This window comes from Hippopotamus amphibius, chromosome 5 (genome assembly GCF_030028045.1).
Source record: "Hippopotamus amphibius kiboko isolate mHipAmp2 chromosome 5, mHipAmp2.hap2, whole genome shotgun sequence".
In the NCBI taxonomy this organism is placed as follows: domain Eukaryota; kingdom Metazoa; phylum Chordata; class Mammalia; order Artiodactyla; family Hippopotamidae; genus Hippopotamus; species Hippopotamus amphibius.
In genome coordinates, this window is record NC_080190.1 from 51,861,175 (window position 1) to 51,879,056 (window position 17,882).

The 17,882-nt window shown below is 45.9% G+C and overlaps 1 protein-coding gene and 1 pseudogene across 2 annotated transcripts; both read right to left on the minus strand.

The window, feature by feature from the left end:
- Positions 1-2,928: 2,928 nt before the first annotated feature.
- LOC130854214 (elongation factor 1-alpha 1-like) lies at positions 2,929-7,494 on the minus strand (annotated as a pseudogene).
- Positions 7,495-12,446: 4,952 nt separating this feature from the next.
- On the minus strand, positions 12,447-17,603 carry LOC130853000 (protein FAM25A-like). Of its 2 annotated transcripts, XM_057734075.1 has the most exons (4): positions 17,523-17,603; positions 14,935-15,149; positions 13,569-13,631; positions 12,447-12,635 (listed from the first exon to the last, which is right to left on the minus strand). In XM_057734075.1, exons 1-4 carry the CDS (start codon positions 17,564-17,566, stop codon positions 12,502-12,504), a joined length of 456 nt encoding a protein of 151 aa, XP_057590058.1. In that variant the 5' UTR covers positions 17,567-17,603; the 3' UTR covers positions 12,447-12,501. The 2 variants fall into 2 exon arrangements, with proteins under 2 accessions (XP_057590058.1, XP_057590057.1); XM_057734074.1 differs by lacking the exon at positions 17,523-17,603 and having other exon boundaries at positions 14,935-15,231.
- Positions 17,604-17,882: the final 279 nt, after the last annotated feature.

Below are 17,882 nucleotides of genomic sequence, written 5' to 3' on the forward strand. Positions count from 1 at the left end.
AAAAGCCACTGCAATGAGAAGCCCATGCACCATAACAAAAAGCAGCCCCCACTCACCACAACTAGAGAAAGCCCATGCGCAGCAACGAAGACCCAACACAGCCAAAAAAAAAAGAAAAAAAAGGCATTAGGACAACTGGATATCTACATGCAAAGGAACAAAGTTTGACTTCTTCCTCACTCCATATATAAAAATTAACTAAAAATGGATCAAACACCTAAGTATAAGAGATAAAATTGTAAAACTATTAGAAGAAACCATATTGGTAAATCGTCATGGCCTTGGATTTGGTAAATTCTTTTTTTTTTTCAGTTGTATATTGAATTCTACAATTTCTTTTTCCTTCCTTTTTATACTTTCTAACTCTATTTGTATTCTCTATTCAATAGAGATTTCATACTTTCAATTCTTTGGATGTGGTTTCTTTTAGCTCTTCAAATATGTTTAAATTAGTTGAAGTCTCTAGTAAATCCATTTTCTGGGCATCTTCAGGCAGAGTTTCCATTCCTCCCCTCCCCCCCTTAAATAGATCATTATTTCTTTCCTTGCATATCTTTTTGTTTTTGCTGAAAACTGCACATGTTAAATAATATAAAGTGGCAACACTGGAAATCAGATTCCATACTCCCCCAACCCAGGTTTATTGTTGTTAAGTGTTCACTGACCTTTCTGAACTAATTCTATAGTCTGTTTTCTTTGTTGTGTGTGGCCACTGAAATTTCTCCTCAGCTTAATGGTCAGCTAATGACTGGACAGAGATTTCTTCAAGTACCTAGAACCAGTAAGCCTCCTACCTTTGCCAAGACTGTGCATGCTGGGCCTCACCTTCAACACTCAGCCAGGCAATTTACATCTTGGCCTTGGTTCTCACTTCCTGCTTGCACAAAGCCTCAGGGTTAGAGATGAGAACGTCAGGCCTTCTCAGGTCTTTACTGAGCTTGCACACAGCCTCACATATGTGCATGGCCTTCTAGATTCCCAGCAGTATGTTAGAATTTTCAAAGCCCCTAAGGACGTTTCATTCGCCAGTTTTTCCTTTTAAGCTTTTTGGTTAGCCTATTGCTTGCTCACCGCCTCATATAGCCACCAACTTTAAAAATTGCCTCTACATGTTTTATAGCAAACAGTCCCAGGGAAAAGCCTTTTTGCACTAGGGGAGCATCTAGTCCATACAAATAAAGAGAGCCTGGCAGTGGGATCTTTCTAAGAACCACCAGTCAAGTTAAATGATGACAGTTCTCTGGGAATAAGACTTTTTGAAGAAACATCAACTCTGTTCTACTCTTTCTAGTAACTACCAAGCTGTTGGTTTTCACTGTGATTGTGGGCTGTTGGTGTCCAACCCTGTACTGCTCACCGCATGACAGGCCAACAAATCGAGAGATGAGTTGCTGGGGCAAGCAATAGCAACTTTATTTGGAAAGCCAGTAGACCAAGAAGATGGTGGACTCGTGCCCCAAGAACCATCTAGCCCAAGTTATAATTCAGGCTTCTTTTATACTAAAAGGGGAGGGAGTAGTGTCAAACATTTCCTGGTTCTCATTAGCCTCCAGCGGGGATGGGTTAATTTCTTCCTCCCTGCAGTCATTCACAGATGGGCCTGGTCAGTATGTTTCCTGTGAGCTAAACAAACTGTATTTCAGCTTAATGCTCATTACCTGGGAGGCAGGGTTCCTAGAGATGGGCCATTATGTGTAGTTTAAGCTTACAGGCAACATCCCTTTAGTAATTAGCTTGTAATGTAATAGGTAAGATGCTTTGCATTCTAATTCGCCATTGTCAATGTCTATTCCAGAGGCGACAAATATTCCTTAGAATCTTTAGTCAGTCCTTTTTATCTACAACTATTTGAACCTGATAAAACTGCTTAGCACTTTGTTGTCTAATTTGTAATTGAACTTGGGGTTTTGGTTCCAGTTCCCAAAACATACACCAAATTCCTGTGCTACTTATTTGGACAAAATTACAGGACTTCCTAGGTGGTACAGTGGTTAAGAATCCCCCTGCCAATGCAGGGGACACAGGTTCAATCCCCGCTCCAGGAAGATCCCCTGCAGAGCAACTAAGCCCATGTGCTCTATAGCCCGTGAGCCACAACTATTGAGCCCATGTGCTGCAACTACTGAAGCCTGCACACCTAGAGCCCATGCTCTGTAACAAGAGCAGCCATTGCAATGAGGAGCCCGTGCACCACAATGAAGAGTATCCCCTGCTCACTGCAACTAGAGAAAGCCCGTGTGCAGCAACAAAGACCTAACATGGCCAATAAATAAATAATTTATTTTAAAAAATTAAACAAATTAGTTGGCCCTTCTCCAGCTACAATGAAGTTACAATCTACTTCAGTTGGATAGGCAGATCTGTTGGAGGTAAACTCATGAACAGAGGTTAGTACAGTGCCCAAAGTTAACATAACTGGCAACTGCTGGGTCTTTTAGAGCATTTGTAGATTCTCTTGCCTGGGCAGACACCTGGAATGGCCTACCATACAATATTTCATAGGGGCTTAATTTAAGCCTCCTTCTGGGAGCCACTGATCCGTAGCAGGGCAACTGGCAAGGCCTTATCTCAAGTTAAGTTAGTATTCATTTTCTCGGTTTCTCCCATTGTTTGTGGTCTCCAGGTTGAATGTAGTTCCAATGCCTTAATCCAATGCCTTAATCAGAGGATAATTTCCTTAAGGAGGGCTTTAACCAATTAAAAAGGTACTGATTTTAAAGACTAATAACTTAAAACAGCCACACACAAAAGAAATGGTCCACAAAACATTCTCCTTTCCTTCTGAAGGTTTTACGATGCACTGTTATCATTAACCAGTCTTTTACTATAAACTTAAACGACCAATTGAGACAGCTTTTCTGAGACCCTTCTTCCACCACTGAATAAGGCTAGCGTGGCTGGTATTGGGGATAATATTCATTTTTCCTTCTAAGCTTTCTGGGCAGACTTGGTGACCTTGCCAGCTCCAGCTGCCTCCTTGTCCACTGCTTTGATGACACCCACAGCAACTGTGTGACTACTGTCACAATCAGCAAAACGGCCCAGAGGAGGATAGTCAGAGAAGCTCTCAACATACATGGGCTTGCCTAGAACCATATCAATGATGGCAGCATTACCAGATTTCAAGAATCTGGGGCCATCTTCCAGCTTTTTTCCCCAGGAAGATGATCAATCTTTTCCTTCAGCTCAGCAAACTTGCAAACAATGTGAGCTGTGGGACAATCCAGCACAGGTGCATATCCAGCACTGATTTGGCCCGGGAGGTTCAAGATTATTACTTGAGCGGCAAAGCCAGCTGCTTCCACTGATGGGCCATTTTTGCTGTCACCAGCCACAGCAAACATCTTGGACAGACACGTTCTTGACACTGAAGCCCACACTGTCCCCAGGAAGGGCTTTACTCAAAGCTTCATGGTGCATGCACTTCAGCAGATTGTACTTCATTGTAACATTGACTGGAACAAAGGTGACCACCATGCCAGGTTGGAGAACACCCGTCTCCACGCCACCCACAGGGACAGCACCAATACCACCAATTTTGTAGACGTCCTGGAGGGGCACACGGAGGGGCACACACAAGGAATACACTGGCTGGTATTTTGACAAGTCAGTCTGTGGGAGGAGTGATCATCTTGCCTCAGAGGATATATTTTTAGATTAGGTGTCGCAGTGACCCTTTTAAATGGTATTTGTATTGGCCATGTGTTTTTGGCCTTCTCTGGAATGTTTTTAGCACACACTTTTGGTCTTACATTTTCGGAGACCTGGGGGGAAAAAGCGCTGTCTCCTTTCCTGGGGTTTTCAGGAGCGCCATCTGTAGGCTTAATGTGTATCCTGGTGGGACTCTGATGTCAAGCTGTTCTGGTGAGAAACTTCAGGGTGAGGTCTACTAGGAAGTTAATCAGCTCATTCCCCACTGTCAGTTTTACCCAGGGCTCCTGTGAGGAGTTAGGCACCTCAAGTCCAAGAGAGCCCCTGGGCCTGTTCATTCACCAGAGTGTTTTTCTCTTTCTACCATATCTCTTATCTTTCTTTTCTCTTCTTATGTTTTAGGCTAGGGCCACCTGTTTTCCTTCCCCAGTGGTGTACTACCAAAAAACTGGTGTTTTGTGTTGCATCTTCTTTCTTCTGTTGTTGTTCCTTGTTGACCACTTTAAAAGCAACATTTACCAACTGAGAAGTGTTCATTCCAAATGCACCAACTAATCTTTGCAAATTTCTCCCAATATCTGGGGCACTTTGTCCCCCCCCCCAAAAAAGGTCAGATTTACCATTCTAATATTTTCAGGGGCCTCAGGATCTGCATTAGTATGACATCCTTTCCAAAAATTCAGAGAGGTCTTCATTTGTTTTGCTGAATTGCTTGAAACTCTTGCTTTGGTTCTCCTTTTCAAAGCCCTGCCAAGATACACTAATCAGCAGTTCTCTAATAAGGGCATTCTTCCCTCATTGGGGTCCCAATTTGGTTCAGCTGAGGGTACTTCCAAGTGGGCTTCAGGTGTAGAGGATCCTCCCTATTAAGGAGGGTTGCAATCATTCCAATTAAACAAGCCTAAGAAACCCAGTGGGCTGATTATTTGCATTTAAGTCACCTATGAGGTCATGGGGGAAGGGAAATTGCCCTCCCCTGGGAGTGGCTTCTGGCCCAAACTGGATGCCCGGTCGAGTCTTAGGTTTTGCGGCACAGGTACTTGGTCTGGTATCACCATCTAACATAAGATTTTCTAATTGATCTCTAGAAGGAAGGGAAGTCCTGAGCCCCAGTGCCAGGAATTGGGGCTGGACAGGAATGGAAGGTTCTGGGAGGGTTGGATGTATTGGCATAATGGCCAGAATGGCTGGCACAGCTCGCTCAGCTGGAGGAGTTAAGGTTTGAAGCAACGTATCCTCACTCTCATTCCCTTCTTTTTATTTTCCTTGATATAATAGCACAAATGCTTACACATAAAGGATTTCATCGTTCTTCCCCGCTTCTTCACAAGATAGCTATAGAGTCATTCAAAAGCCACTGTAAAACCATAAATACAACTGATTGCCTCTAACCATTAAAAGGAGGCCGTTATGCTTTGGCATCAAACAACTAGGATTACAATGCAATTGAAAAGAAACTTGGTTACTGCTATGACACACAATTTATGATAATTACTAAAAGTATGACTTATTTACCAGGATATACCAGAATTTGAGGAGTTCCACATAATTTCTAGAATGTATATATTAATAACCTTTACCATATGATACAATCTAAGAAGTTTTATCACCAATTATTTGACAATGCTTCCCACATAATTTAACATACCAAATAAGCCTAATTTGTTTAATATTTCTCTCTCTGAGATAGAAAACAAATAATATGAGGTGTTCCAGGGACCCTTGGGAAAACCTGGAAGCTTTTCAAAGTTAGCTAGAGGTCAAATGAACTTCATTTAGATTTTGATCTTTGGGAATTTCATCAAAAATATCAAAAAGTTTTAACCAGTGATAAAAGATCTCAATGGCAAATACAGATCGCTTAAAGAAACAATTACCAAAAGAATTTCAATATTTTAACAAAACTTTGTCCTCTTAGAGAACCAAACTCAGGTTTTGTACCACTTTACCTTTAAAATTTGTTTCCTTTAATTCAATCTTATCTTAGCCAATCCCAATCATCCACAAAAAAACTCAGTGTTACTCCTCCAAAAAGGTTCCAATTTTCTGTATCCATATTAATCTGTTCTTCCCTTTTTTCCATTCAGAAACAAATGAGCTCTAAAACAAAACCACCTTTTTCCCTTTAACAAAATTCCTTTTCATTCCTCATACCTTTTTTGCTGAAAACACATCCTACATCTTGCATAATGAAATGCTCCCCTTATAATTCTTAACTTTATTTTTTTATAAATTTATTTATTTATTTATTTTTATTGGCTGTGTTGGGTCTTTTCTGCTGTGCATGCGCTTTCTTTGTAGTTGTGGTGAGTGGGGGGCTACTCTTCATTGTGGTGCGTGGGCTCCTCATTGCTGTGGCTTCTCTTGTTGTGGAGCACAGGCTCTTGACATGTGGGCTTCAGTAGTTGCAGCACATGGGCTCAATAGTTGTGGCTCACGGGCTCTAAAGTGCAGCCTCAATAGTTGTGGCGCAAGGGCTTAGTTGCTCCCCGGCATGTGGGATCTTCCTGGAGCAGGGATCGAACCCATGTGCCCTGCATTGGCAGGCAGATTCTTAACCACTGCGCCACCTAGGAAGCTCTAATTCTTAACTTTAAAACCTTAATCTCTAGTGAAAACCAAGAAGTAATTGTAAGACTGTGAAATCAGCATTTCCTGATTGACAAACTTATGCTTTATCCTTCCTCTTCTAAGAAGACAAATGTAGGTAAACTTAGACCTGCTCAACAATTAATGTTCTAATATTTTATCCTATTTGAAATGAGCTAGTCAATGAATTATCTTCATTTAACTTAGTTTAGTTTCAAATTACAAAAACCTAGAGACTATTTTAGAATTTACCTGAAACTCTTACCTCATATACCTCTATTTTATTTAGTTAAATGCTTTGTCATATTGTTATTTTCCTGCTGAAAAACTTTGTTAACAATAGGTCTTATTTGATTTCTAGCAAACTTAGGTACAATAAAAGTATTTACCTAATGTTGATGATTCTAAAGATATGTCTGTAGAAATCAAACCAACAAGCTTATGTAAACTTTAATACCAGATATTAATTCAATACTGAATATTTCCTAGATCACATGAGCACGAAATTCATTTCAGCTGGTTTCTTTTGTATTTGAGAATTTATACGTGTTTAACTTTCTTTAAGCCAATTAAATAAAGTTCTTTTGCAAATTAGTGTTGGCAGTGCTACACATCTATAACATGTCCAAACACACAAACAGGACCTCATTCCAAAATTTCAGCAATGAATCAAGTACAAGAATGTCAAAGTAATCAGTTACAAGAGATGTTGGATTCAAATTGGGTTTCTGGCGGATGGGACAAATCAAGATCACCGACCTAGATGGCTAAACCATTTTACTAATATTTATTTTACTGCTATTTCTATTTGTAGCTTTTGGTGATTTTAGGAACCAACTGGAAACTTTCTCTTCTTCCTGAGAATGCCCCACTCTTAGACAAGAACAGAGTTTTTTGCTTTTGTTTTGCTTAGTTTTTCTGTTCCGTTCCTCCGTTTGACATCAGTAAAAAGTTTTAAGTATCACAAAACTGATTTGGCTGTAAATGTAGAAAAAGTACCAAACAAAATGAAATGAAAAACCCAAATGACAAACAGAAAATCCTACATAAACCCTCAAGTTTGGTCTTGGAGTTTTACATTCATCAACAACACAGGAGACCATAAACAAAGTACTTAACACAGCAAGGAAAGCACTACATGATATACAGGGTCCCACAATAATCCTGCCTAAATCCTTTGTGGAGCTCCTCACAGGTACTGTGGACACACGTTGTTACAATCAAATATCATCTTCCTCTCACCCATGGGTTCATAGCTGTAATCAGATCACTTTATCCAAAATGAGCCTCAGAGGACTTTCTTTAAGGATAGTTGAAACATTCTCCATTTTCAAAGACAGTCAAGACAGACAAAACACAAATGCTAGCATCCAAAGGAAAAAGAGAACCGGTTCACAAATCAAGTGAAATCCAGTAACTCTTTCCTCTCTCTGACGGCCCACCCCATGCAAATACAAAACAAATTGGCTTATTCTAGAGAAAAAAACCCAAACAGGGAGGAAATAAAGTTCCCGACTGTACACACTAGAGCAACTTACCCTACTGCATGGGGCGTGTCAGCTCCCAAAGGTCGATTTGTTGCTCCACCTGTCAAGCTCTGGGGAAGCCGGTGCCGCTTTGGGGAATTTTGAAGGGAAGATCCTCAAGACAAGTGGTCCCGGCAGCTGCTAGGGCCTCACCCCCAAATTCCCCAAGCGGGGCTGGCTACCATGAGTAGCAAGGTTCCTGGCTGGCTGCACCAAAATCTGTTACAGAGTCCAAGCTGGCACTGCTCACCACACGACAGGCCAATAAATCGAGAAGTGAGTTGTTGGGGCAAGAAATAGAGACTTTTTTCAGAAAGCCAGCATACAGAGAAGATGGCCACCTCATGTTCCAAAGAACCACCTTGCCTGAGTTGGCATTCGGGCTCCTTCTATACTCAATGGGGAGGGAGTAACGTCAAACCCTTCCTGGTTCCCATTAGCCTCTGGAGGGCATGTGCTCAGTTCCTCCTCCCTGCAGTCACTCACAGGTGCACCTGGTCAGTATGCTTCCTGCGAGCTAAACAACGGTATTTCAGCTTAATGCTCATTACCTGCGAGGTAGGGTTCCCAGAGATGGGCCGTTATGTATCATTTAAGCTTACGGGCAACATCCCTTTACTGATTAGCTTGTGACAGAATACAAAGGTTCTTCCCTATTATGTTGGTTTTCAAGGCTACAGTGGAGCTGGAGAGGGTGGGGAGAGATGAGAAAAGAATAGGGCAAGTTACAAACATTACAAAGCTCACTGTTCTTAAAAAAAAGATTTTCTGTGTTTTTAGTTTGTTTTATGTAAATACTCCCTGGATTGCTGTAAGCCCTTGGTTAAATTCCAGAGTTCTGAAAAAAGTTGATTCTGACTACATTTTTGTCAGTTTTCTCATTATTTTTATGGAGAATTTTTGGAGGTCTTCATTCCATGATTTTCTCTGACATCACTCTTGATTGCTTCTTATAACATGCTTAGAGTCTGGGGTTGATACCATGCCCCTCAATGCACAACACACACAGTGAAAAGAAGATGAGAGGTGGAAGTATCTACTTTAGAACAGCACACCGCAAGGTGAAGTTAAAGGAACGTGAGCAGTGCTTCTCCAACTCTGTGGAGGAGGTTCAGTTTTTCAGGATTTTGATTGTTTCTTAACCTCATTCATCATGATATGTGGTGCTACTTCATGTGACTAATTCACATGCAACTTACCATACAAGTTCAACAACTTGAGCTGGTCTATACCCCATTCCACGAGAATTCTCCACTGATCACACTCTTGGAGGTCCAGGTGATGCCCAATTGCTTTAAGAGTTTCTAAATGCTGTCAGTTTCTTTACTTTCCTTGTTGCCAAGCAGTAACAAAGTTTGAAACCAGCAAACTTTGAGTAGCACTTAATTAGGAAGCAATCGTCAATAAGCTAGTATGTGGCCGCCACAACCACATTTTAAAACATATCTGTATTGGTTTTCTCTTAAATTCAAGCATCATGGAGACATGTAAAATAAAATGAAGATTCCTCATATTCCCACAGAGTTGAACACTGTTAATATTTGCCATATATATGCTACCAGTTTTTTCTATTCTTCCATATTTGCTTTGTAAAAATGAACTTATTTTATATACATATTTCACAAATTATTATTTTTAAAAGTATTTATTTATTCACTTATTTATTTATTTATGGCTGTGTTGGGTCTTCATTGCCCTGCGCCGGCTTTCTCTAGTTGCAGCGAGCTGCGGCTACTCTTTCTTGTGGTACACAGGCTTCTCATTGCGGTGGCTTCTCTTGTTGTGCAGCACGGGCTCTAGGTGCCTGGGCTTCAGTAGTTGTGGCACGCAGGCTCAGTAGTTGTGGCTTGCGGGCTCTAGAGCGCAGGCTCAGTAGCTGTGGCACGCAGGCTTAGTTGCTCCTCGACATGGGGAATCTTCCTGGACCAGGGAACGAACCCATGTCTCCTGCATTGGCAGGTGGATTCTTTTTTTTTTTTTTAAGCTCTTTATTGGAATATAATTGCTTTACATGCTTGTACCAGCTTTTTTTTTTTATAAATTTATTTTATTGTCTGTGTTGGGTCTTTTTTGTTGTGCACGGGCTTTCTTTTAGTTGCAGTGAGTGGGGGCTACTCTTCGTTGTGGTGTGTGGGCTCCTCATTGCCGTGGCTTATCTTGTTGCGGAGCATGGGCTCTAGGCACGTGGGCTTCAGTAGTTGCAGCACATGGGCTCAACAGTTGTGGCTCACGGGCTCTAAAGCACAGGTTCAATAGCTGTGGCGCATGGGCTTAGTTGCTCCATGGCATGTGGGATCTTCCTGGAGTAGGGATCGAACCCGTGTCCCCTGCATTGGCAGGTGGATTCTTAACCACTGTGCCACCTAGGAAGCCCCTGTACCAGCTTTTGAGGTACACCAAAGTGAGTCAGCTGTATTTATACGTATATCCCCTCCCTCCCGCGACTCCCTCCTACTCTCCCTGTCCTGTCCCTCTAAGGCATCACCCATCATCGAGTTGATCTCCCTTTGTTATACAGCAACTTCCCACTAGCTATCTATTTTGCAGTTGGTAGTGTATACATGTCTATGCTACTCTCTCACTTCGTCCCAGCTTCCCCTTCGCCTCCCCCCTCAATTCCATGTCCTCCAGTCCATTCTCTGCATCTGTATCCTTATTCTTGCCCTATCTCTGGGTTCATCTGTACCATTTTTTAAAATTCCGTATATGTGAGTTAGCATACAGTGTTTGTTTTTCTCTTTCTGGCTTACTTCACTCTGTATGACAGTTTCTAGGTCTATCCACCTCACTACATATAGCTCAATTTCATTCCTTTTTATGGCTGAGTAGTATTCCATTGTATATATGTGCCACATCTTCTTTATCCATTCATCTGTTGATGGGCATTTAGGTTGTTTCCATGTCCTAGCTATTGTAAACACTGCTGCAATGAACACTATGGTACATGTTTCTTTTTGGATTATGGTTTTCTCTGGGTATATGCCCAGTAGTGGGATTACTGGATCATATGGTAGTTCTATTTAGTTTTTTAAGGAACCTCCAAACTGTTTTCCATAGTGGCTGTACTAACTTACATTCCTGGCAGGTGGATTCTTAAACACTGTCCCAGCAAGGAAGTCCACAAATTATTAACTTATTTGTACATGTTCCCTAATGATATATGTATATTTCCCTCACTCTTAATAGCCACACAGTATTCCATTTCATATAAATGCGATAACTGTTAAGCAGTCCTTAGGTGGCCATCTAAGCACAAGCCCCATTTTTCATGCTAAAGCATTATAATACACTAGAAGTAATGTGTTAACCCTATACTGTCAAATCAAATAAGCAGAGTAAAGCTTACCATCCAAGTGATTTCTGATTATCATTTCAGGGTGTTTCCAATCTCTTGCTATCACTAATATGTAAGGAAGTATCCTCCCACTTCAGGCCTCTTGTCTGTACACCCAAAGAATAAAGTCTGGTAAAAGAAACAGCCATCCAAACAGGCTGTTCTGGTCCATACTCCGTAATGGTGTATATGGGAAAAGAACCTAAAAAAATGAAAGGATATACATATATTTGTAGAATAGATTAACTTTTCTGTACACCTGAAACTAATACAACATTGTAAATCAATTATACCCCGATAAAAATTAAAAAAAAAAAAAACCTGCGAAAAGTAAAAAAACTGCATTTGCCTCCTAAAATTTAAACACAGAGGCTGTTCTGGTTGACATTGCCACCCACAATCCACATCCTTTTCAGCTTGGGTTTCAACTAGAGGAATTCAAAAGTCATCAGAAACCAAACCAAGATATAATGCCCAGATTTAGCCAGGTAGCAGCAAATGCTCCAAGCCAGGACACTGGATATTCCTGAGCCGTTCAGAAACTTGTGAAGCCAATTCCGAAAGAACTCCAGAAGTATGGGGAGCAACTAACACATTCCACAAAACACCTTTTCTTCCAATTTCCACTAAGAACAAGTAACTTCCAGCAGGAGAAATCAGCACTGCCATACCTTTACAAGTCATTTCCTTTTTCTTTAACCCAAAATGTTAACCTAATGCTATTTAAACATGTTAAACTTTAATGGTACTGACTCACTCGTGGCAGGAAGGAGAGAAGGCCAGGCATTCTCACCCACTACCGCCAATTAGGCCCAACCCAAGTCTGCAAGTAGAGATCTGACAGCGGCTCTGGCAGCCAACAGGTGGTGGACTCAGTTTCTCCAGGACCCGATTCTGTGACTGTCCAGCAGAAAAACTTCTCTGAAGCCTCTTTCAGAACATGAAGCAGCTCAAACTGCCTGCACCTGCCCAGCTACCCCTCAGTCAGGTTAGTCTGTCATCTTCCCTGATTCCTGTTAAGAATAGTTCAAGGAAAACCCAAAGAACACATAAGCTGAACTGTGGTCTTCCCTTGGGGTGTCCTTGAAGCACTGAGGTGTCTGAAAGCTAAGTAGAGTTTCTGGGGAAACAGTCTTTTAAGAAATGTAGCACAGACACTAATAGTTCTCAAGAGCTCCTTGCTGACATGAGAAATCATCGTGTGAGAGCAGCACATGTGATTCATCACGGGGACCCATCTGACCCCCAGGGGTGCCAAGGTGCTGGCCCCTTGTCCCTGCAGAAGGGACACTCCAGACATACGCAACGTTTCTATCCAAATGGGAACAAATCCAGGGCTCAGTGTACACATTTCACAGCTTTTATTGCAATTCAGGAAGAGCCTGCATGTGGCAGGCATGATCACTGTCCCAGTTTTCCAAGGCCTTCTGCTGCGTGTGTGACAGCATTTGTGACTGTGTTGGTCACTGTGTCAGTGACTTCCTTTACTACTTTGTCCCCTGTCTCGTGGGCCTTCTTCAAAGCTTCAGCAACGGCTGTCAGGAAGAAAGAAGAATGTCCAGGTTAGCAAAGTAAATAATTCAGGTCACTCGCTGGGTTGGTGTCACCTGGAGTGGCCTGTGGGATGTGGCAGGCTTACTGAGTTGTACCCTGGAAGAGTCTGTGGGACAGAGCGCAGCACAGCTCCTGGAGAAATCATTCAAATTTGCTTTTATTTCTCCAAACAGCTTGCATTTCTCCAGCTGTTAGTGAGACAGAGCATCTGCTTGTGGGTGTACTGCCTACTCATGCCTTTTTCTGTGAACTGCTGCTTATATCTTTTGGTCCCTTTTATATTGGGGTATCATGTGTACTACAAATATTTTTGCCCGGTTTGTGGTTTTTCTTTTGGTTTGGCTTATAGTTTTGTTTGTTTTTTCCACTATGGAAAATTTCGCAGATTTATATTGTCCAATTTACCTAACATTTCCTTTATAGCTCTTGGATCTTCTGTCATCATTAGAAAGATCCTCCCTTCTCTAAGATTATGCCAAAATCTATGTTCTCTTCTATCAATTTAGTAGTTTCATGTATTTATATTTAAGTCCTCATCCATCCAGAATCTATTTCATTGTAAGGAGTGAGATATGCACATGCTTTGTACACTGTGATACTCACAGCACAAACATATAAACATTTATGGAAATAGGTATTTGTATAAATATATAATTTCATGTCTCCAATGTTTTGTTCCAGCACACCCGCCACCTGGTCTTTTGTGACATCATCCTCTTAAGATTCCACAGAAAGGATTATCTAGATGGATCTTGCTTTAGCAAAGTACAGCCTCTGCCCTCAGATGAACACAGATAATTACACATCAACTGAAAAGATGCAACACTGGAGTCAAGGTCTGATCTGGTTAGGCAAGGCTCAGGTTGCTGCCAGCACCCAGCTTCGCTCCTCCCCCACCCCGTCCTTGGCCATACCATTCTCTCCAGCCTCCTTGGCATGCTCCACCACCTCCTTCACCACTCCCTCCACAACGTGAACTGAAAAAATAAGACAAGCCCAGAGTGAGAGCACAGTGCAAGCTGCTTGCACTCACACCAGGGCCCAGACAGCCCTGGATATCCTGGAAGGGCCTCGGGGAGGCCGCCCCCGCCAGGACAGGACAAACCGCCTTCCTTCAGAGACCAGAGTGGGGCCTGGATGCTGGCGGGGCGAGCTGAGTGAGCCAGGTCCGGGCACACCCCCATGGCCCTTGCCCAGCAAGCCTGGAATGCTGACCAGCAGCCCTCCTGCTGGCTGGGGACCTGCAGCCAAGGCTAGGCCTGTTTCCCAGATCACCACACCTCTCAGGTGAGCTGCTGTCCTGCCTGTGGCTGAATGGAGGCTGCAGCGGGGGGCTGAATGGCAAAGCGTCCTCCAAAACACAAGCCCCTCAAAGCGATTCCTCCAATTAGATGAAACTCTCTGCCCTCCTAGGGTGGTAACGTGCTGGAGTTGGAAGATGCGAGAGTCAGAAGAACTAATTCAGATTCTAACTCCTAGAATTAACTCTACTGCTTGGGTCCCTCATCTGTAGACTGATAACAACACACCACTCAGAGCTAGTGAAAGATGAAAGGGGGTGGTCTACAGCAGCTGCAGGGTTCAAATGAAACACAGGCAAGTTTGCAGCCATTTAGGAAGAAAACAGCAAACTCGGGCACAAGCTGTTTTTCACAAAATGTCCAGCAGGTGGAACCTGGATTAGCCTCCCTGCATCCAATGGCTGACATACAAAAAAGGGTTTCTGGGCACTTTGAAGAAATTGCAAATGTCCTTTGTGTAAACCCTGGGTGCTGACTTTGAACAGAATCAGACTTGGTGGCTTCCTGAACTAGAAATCTTTGAAGCTTTAAAGTTATGGTAAAAATTAAAACCCATCTTCCTTTTCTGTATAGGATACTCGCGATAGGCTGTATCCTCAGAAGGGCCCCTCCCTGGTTTCCAGAGGGAAGGATTCAAGCCACCAGCTGCTCACCCAGCACCCCGGCTTCCCTCCTCCGCGCTGCCCTCTCTGGCTCTCAGCCACAGACCCCAGGAAGGTGTCAAGCCCGGGGGCAGAGCGGGCCTGACAGGGACGGTTGCTTGGGGCAGTGGACCCCTCGTGGCTCCTCCCCCAGGTACCTTCCTTCGCTTCCATAGCCCCCACCTCCATCCTGTCCCTATGGGGCTGATCAGCCACAGCTCCCCGTGGGGCCAAGGCCTGCCCCAATCCTGTTGGGATCAGCACAGGCCTAGTCGAGTCTGTCCTGATCCCCCAGTGGCAGGAACAGTGCAGGTGGAAAGGAGCCTCACAGTTCTCACCTGCTTCCTCGGTGGCCTTCTCCGTGCGGTGGGCCAGGCCCTCGGCGGCAAGTTTCCCCAGGCCTCCCAGCATTGTGTGGTGACAGGTGATGATCAAGCAGGATGCTAGGGCCTGGACCTGGCTGCTCTTATATATGCCTTTGATGCCTGGCTCAGCTCTGGAGTAAGAGCCATCGCCCTGGTGGTGAGTCAGCAGAGATGGCAGGAGGAAGAGACTGGGTGGAGCCACCCCAACACTGTGGCTGGGGCAGGGCCCTTCTGGTAGCATGAGATCCCCACACCCCATATCCTGAGACCCTGTAAGGGGCAGCGACAGGGAACAGGGTGAGGCTGGACAGACAGATGGGTTCTAGGACGTGCCCCTCCCCCAAGGCAAGAGGCCTGAGTGCCCTGTGGGATGACAGGCATTTGAGACCACAGCCCTGTGAGCCTCCCGGGCTCCTCCCAGACAAGGCCTAGGACTCCCAGCCCGCTGCCCACAGTCCCTCGGGTGGCCTAATCAGAGACTTAGGGTTTTGTATGAGGGGGACCCGGGCAGACCCTTAGGCCAGGAATACCAGTGTACTGGGGGCCACTGCCCTTCCCATTCCTAAAGACCTCCGCTCCACAGAGTGGCTTTGCAACCTCCACTGAACAAGTTGGGGGTGGGAGGAGTCAGGGCCATGCCTGGCCCAAGGCAGAGGAGGACACTACATTGACCAGAAGCCTAGTCATCCCTGGCTTGCAGTTCCCTGGTTCTCACTCATGGGAGCACTTGAGTGGGCCACCAATGAGGTAGCCAGCATGTGAGGGAACCTAGCCCTCCCTGCACCTTGGGGCTTGGCCTCTCAGGGGAGCCCCATGAGGCCAGCAGTCCTCCCCCAAGAGGTTCTAGGGGAGCAGCTGGAGGACCCCACTACCATCTGGGGAGGTGCTTCTGGCCCTAGCAGGAGTTCCCTGAAAGCAGCTCTACCAGCCCCTGATGCACCACACGCTTTGAGAGCCAGGCTGCCTCTCTAGTTACCCAGGACGGAGAGAGATGCCTCCAGCCACATACCACATGCTGATTCCCTAGTCCTAGCCCAACCTGAGCCTCAGCTTCCTCACCTATGAGATGGGGGCACCCACGCCATCCTGGATGACAGCTGATGGGACCATGCATGCACCCTCTCGGTAAACCTCCGTTCCCACTCCCTTGTCACTGACGTGCTAGGGAGGGCTGCTTGGCAGGGAGCCCTGACCAACCAGCAGGTGGTGCAAAGAGTGGCAGGGCTATGAGACTGCCTGGGAGTGAGAGGGCTTGGAGATGGGACCGCCACTGGCCAGGAGTCATGGAGGGAAGGCCCTCCAAGGCCCTGCTCACACAGTCCAGGCCCGGGGCAGGAGTCTGAGGCTGCTCCCCCCACGCAGGCTCCCTGATCCCTCAGAGGGGCCAGGAGGGCGTGCTGGGTCTAATTAGTGTTCCCCTGACACAGGCTTTCTGGAGCCGAGGCCCTCCCGCATTCCTGAGTGGTACTGGAAGGCCCTGGGCAGCGGCCGGGCCCCCTGGGCAGCAGGGACTCTGGGCCACAAGGCCCCAGCCCCATACACGCCATTGGCAGGAGGAGATCGGGTCTTAAACAATCTGGAGTCCCTGTAAGAGAGATTACACTACTACTCCTCTTGCGACAGTTCTAAATACATATGTATGACCCTGTGGACTCAGAAGGGGCCACGAAAGCGAGGCGCCCTGGAGCTAAAGCAGACCCCGATGACTCGGGCCTCCTCTTGTTACTGCCAAATACCCGCGAGTTCTGCTCATGGTATCAGGACAACGCTGCCAAGGCCGGGGGGACTTCTGGGACTGGCTGGTGGGAACTGGGCTCAGAGCGCCACAGGCATGTTCCCTAGACCCTTCGAAGCCCCTTCCCTGCTTCCTCTGACGTTGTGTGTCCCCCACCCCCACAGGGCTCCTCTGTGCTGGAGCCCCTGACAGGAGGGCGGTGTCACCCACCAGCCCTGGGATGGCTTCCAGACCCCACGACCCCTCCCCACCAGCGCACACCCTGGGGTACTCTTCACCGTCCGCCTCTCCTCGGGAGCTCGCCAGCTCCTCGACAGGCCCTTGTCAGGGTGCGGCCGCTCAGCAGGACTCTGGCCCCAGTGCCAGCCGGGAGCCCTCTGGCTGCACTTTTCCCCCTCCCTGTCAGACTGCTCTTCCTTCACCACATGTGCCCCTCGCCCCGCCATGGGACCGTCTCCTCCTTAATGCATGGCCCTAGTGTGAGCACCCCGACTCCAGGGAAAATGCCCCAGGGCCCCAGATCTCCTGGCAAGGCTGGGTTCAGGCACAGATCCCAAATGCCCAACAGGGAGAAGGCAACAGGTCTGGAGAGGCCACGCTGCCCAAGACGGGACTCGGGACCCAGACCTGTGCTCTGGCCCGCATCAAGTCCCACTGGCCTTTCCACTCTAGCTCTGACCAGCTCCCTGTCCTCTCAGACCAGCCCAGCCCAGCCGGGCCTCCCTGAGGGTGGACTTTCCAGCCGAAGCACCTAGGACCGCCCAAGACCCTCCTACCACGATTCTGGTCTGAGGGGTCGGGCGAGTCCTGCAGGGAGCCACGTTACCTGCCTGGATGAGGCTGAGATGACTCAGGTGGGAACCACCCCATCTTGGAAGAAGCCTGGCTCACCCGGGGCCCCAGCAGAGCAGGCCCTGAACACCGGCACCCATGTCAGCCCGTCCTGAGTCAGAAGGTCAAGTCCTGCACTTGGGGCGGGGAGAACTGAGCCTTGACAAGAGCCCACGAATTCTCCAAGTGGAATCTGCTCAACAACCCAGTCTGGCAAAGGACCGGCTGACGACATCATCAAGTCACGGAGAGCCAGTTTTTCAAACAGCAACTTGCCAAGTGAGCAGTTAACAATTCGGGAAGAAAAATTAAGAACTTAAATACTTAGGGCTGGCTATGTCTGAAACATCACTTT

Bases quoted from the DNA above. Each gene is read 5' to 3' on its own strand.
- LOC130853000 (XM_057734074.1), bottom strand. From the start codon at position 15,220: ATGGGGTGTGGGGATCTCATGCTACCAGAAGGGCCCTGCCCCAGCCAC. The intron at 13,632-14,934 runs GTGAGAACTGTG...TTATTTTTTCAG, and splicing joins GAAGGCCACCGAGGAAGCAG to TTCACGTTGTGGAGGGAGTG. The intron at 12,636-13,568 runs GTATGGCCAAGG...TCTTCCTGACAG, and splicing joins CAAGGAGGCTGGAGAGAATG to CCGTTGCTGAAGCTTTGAAG.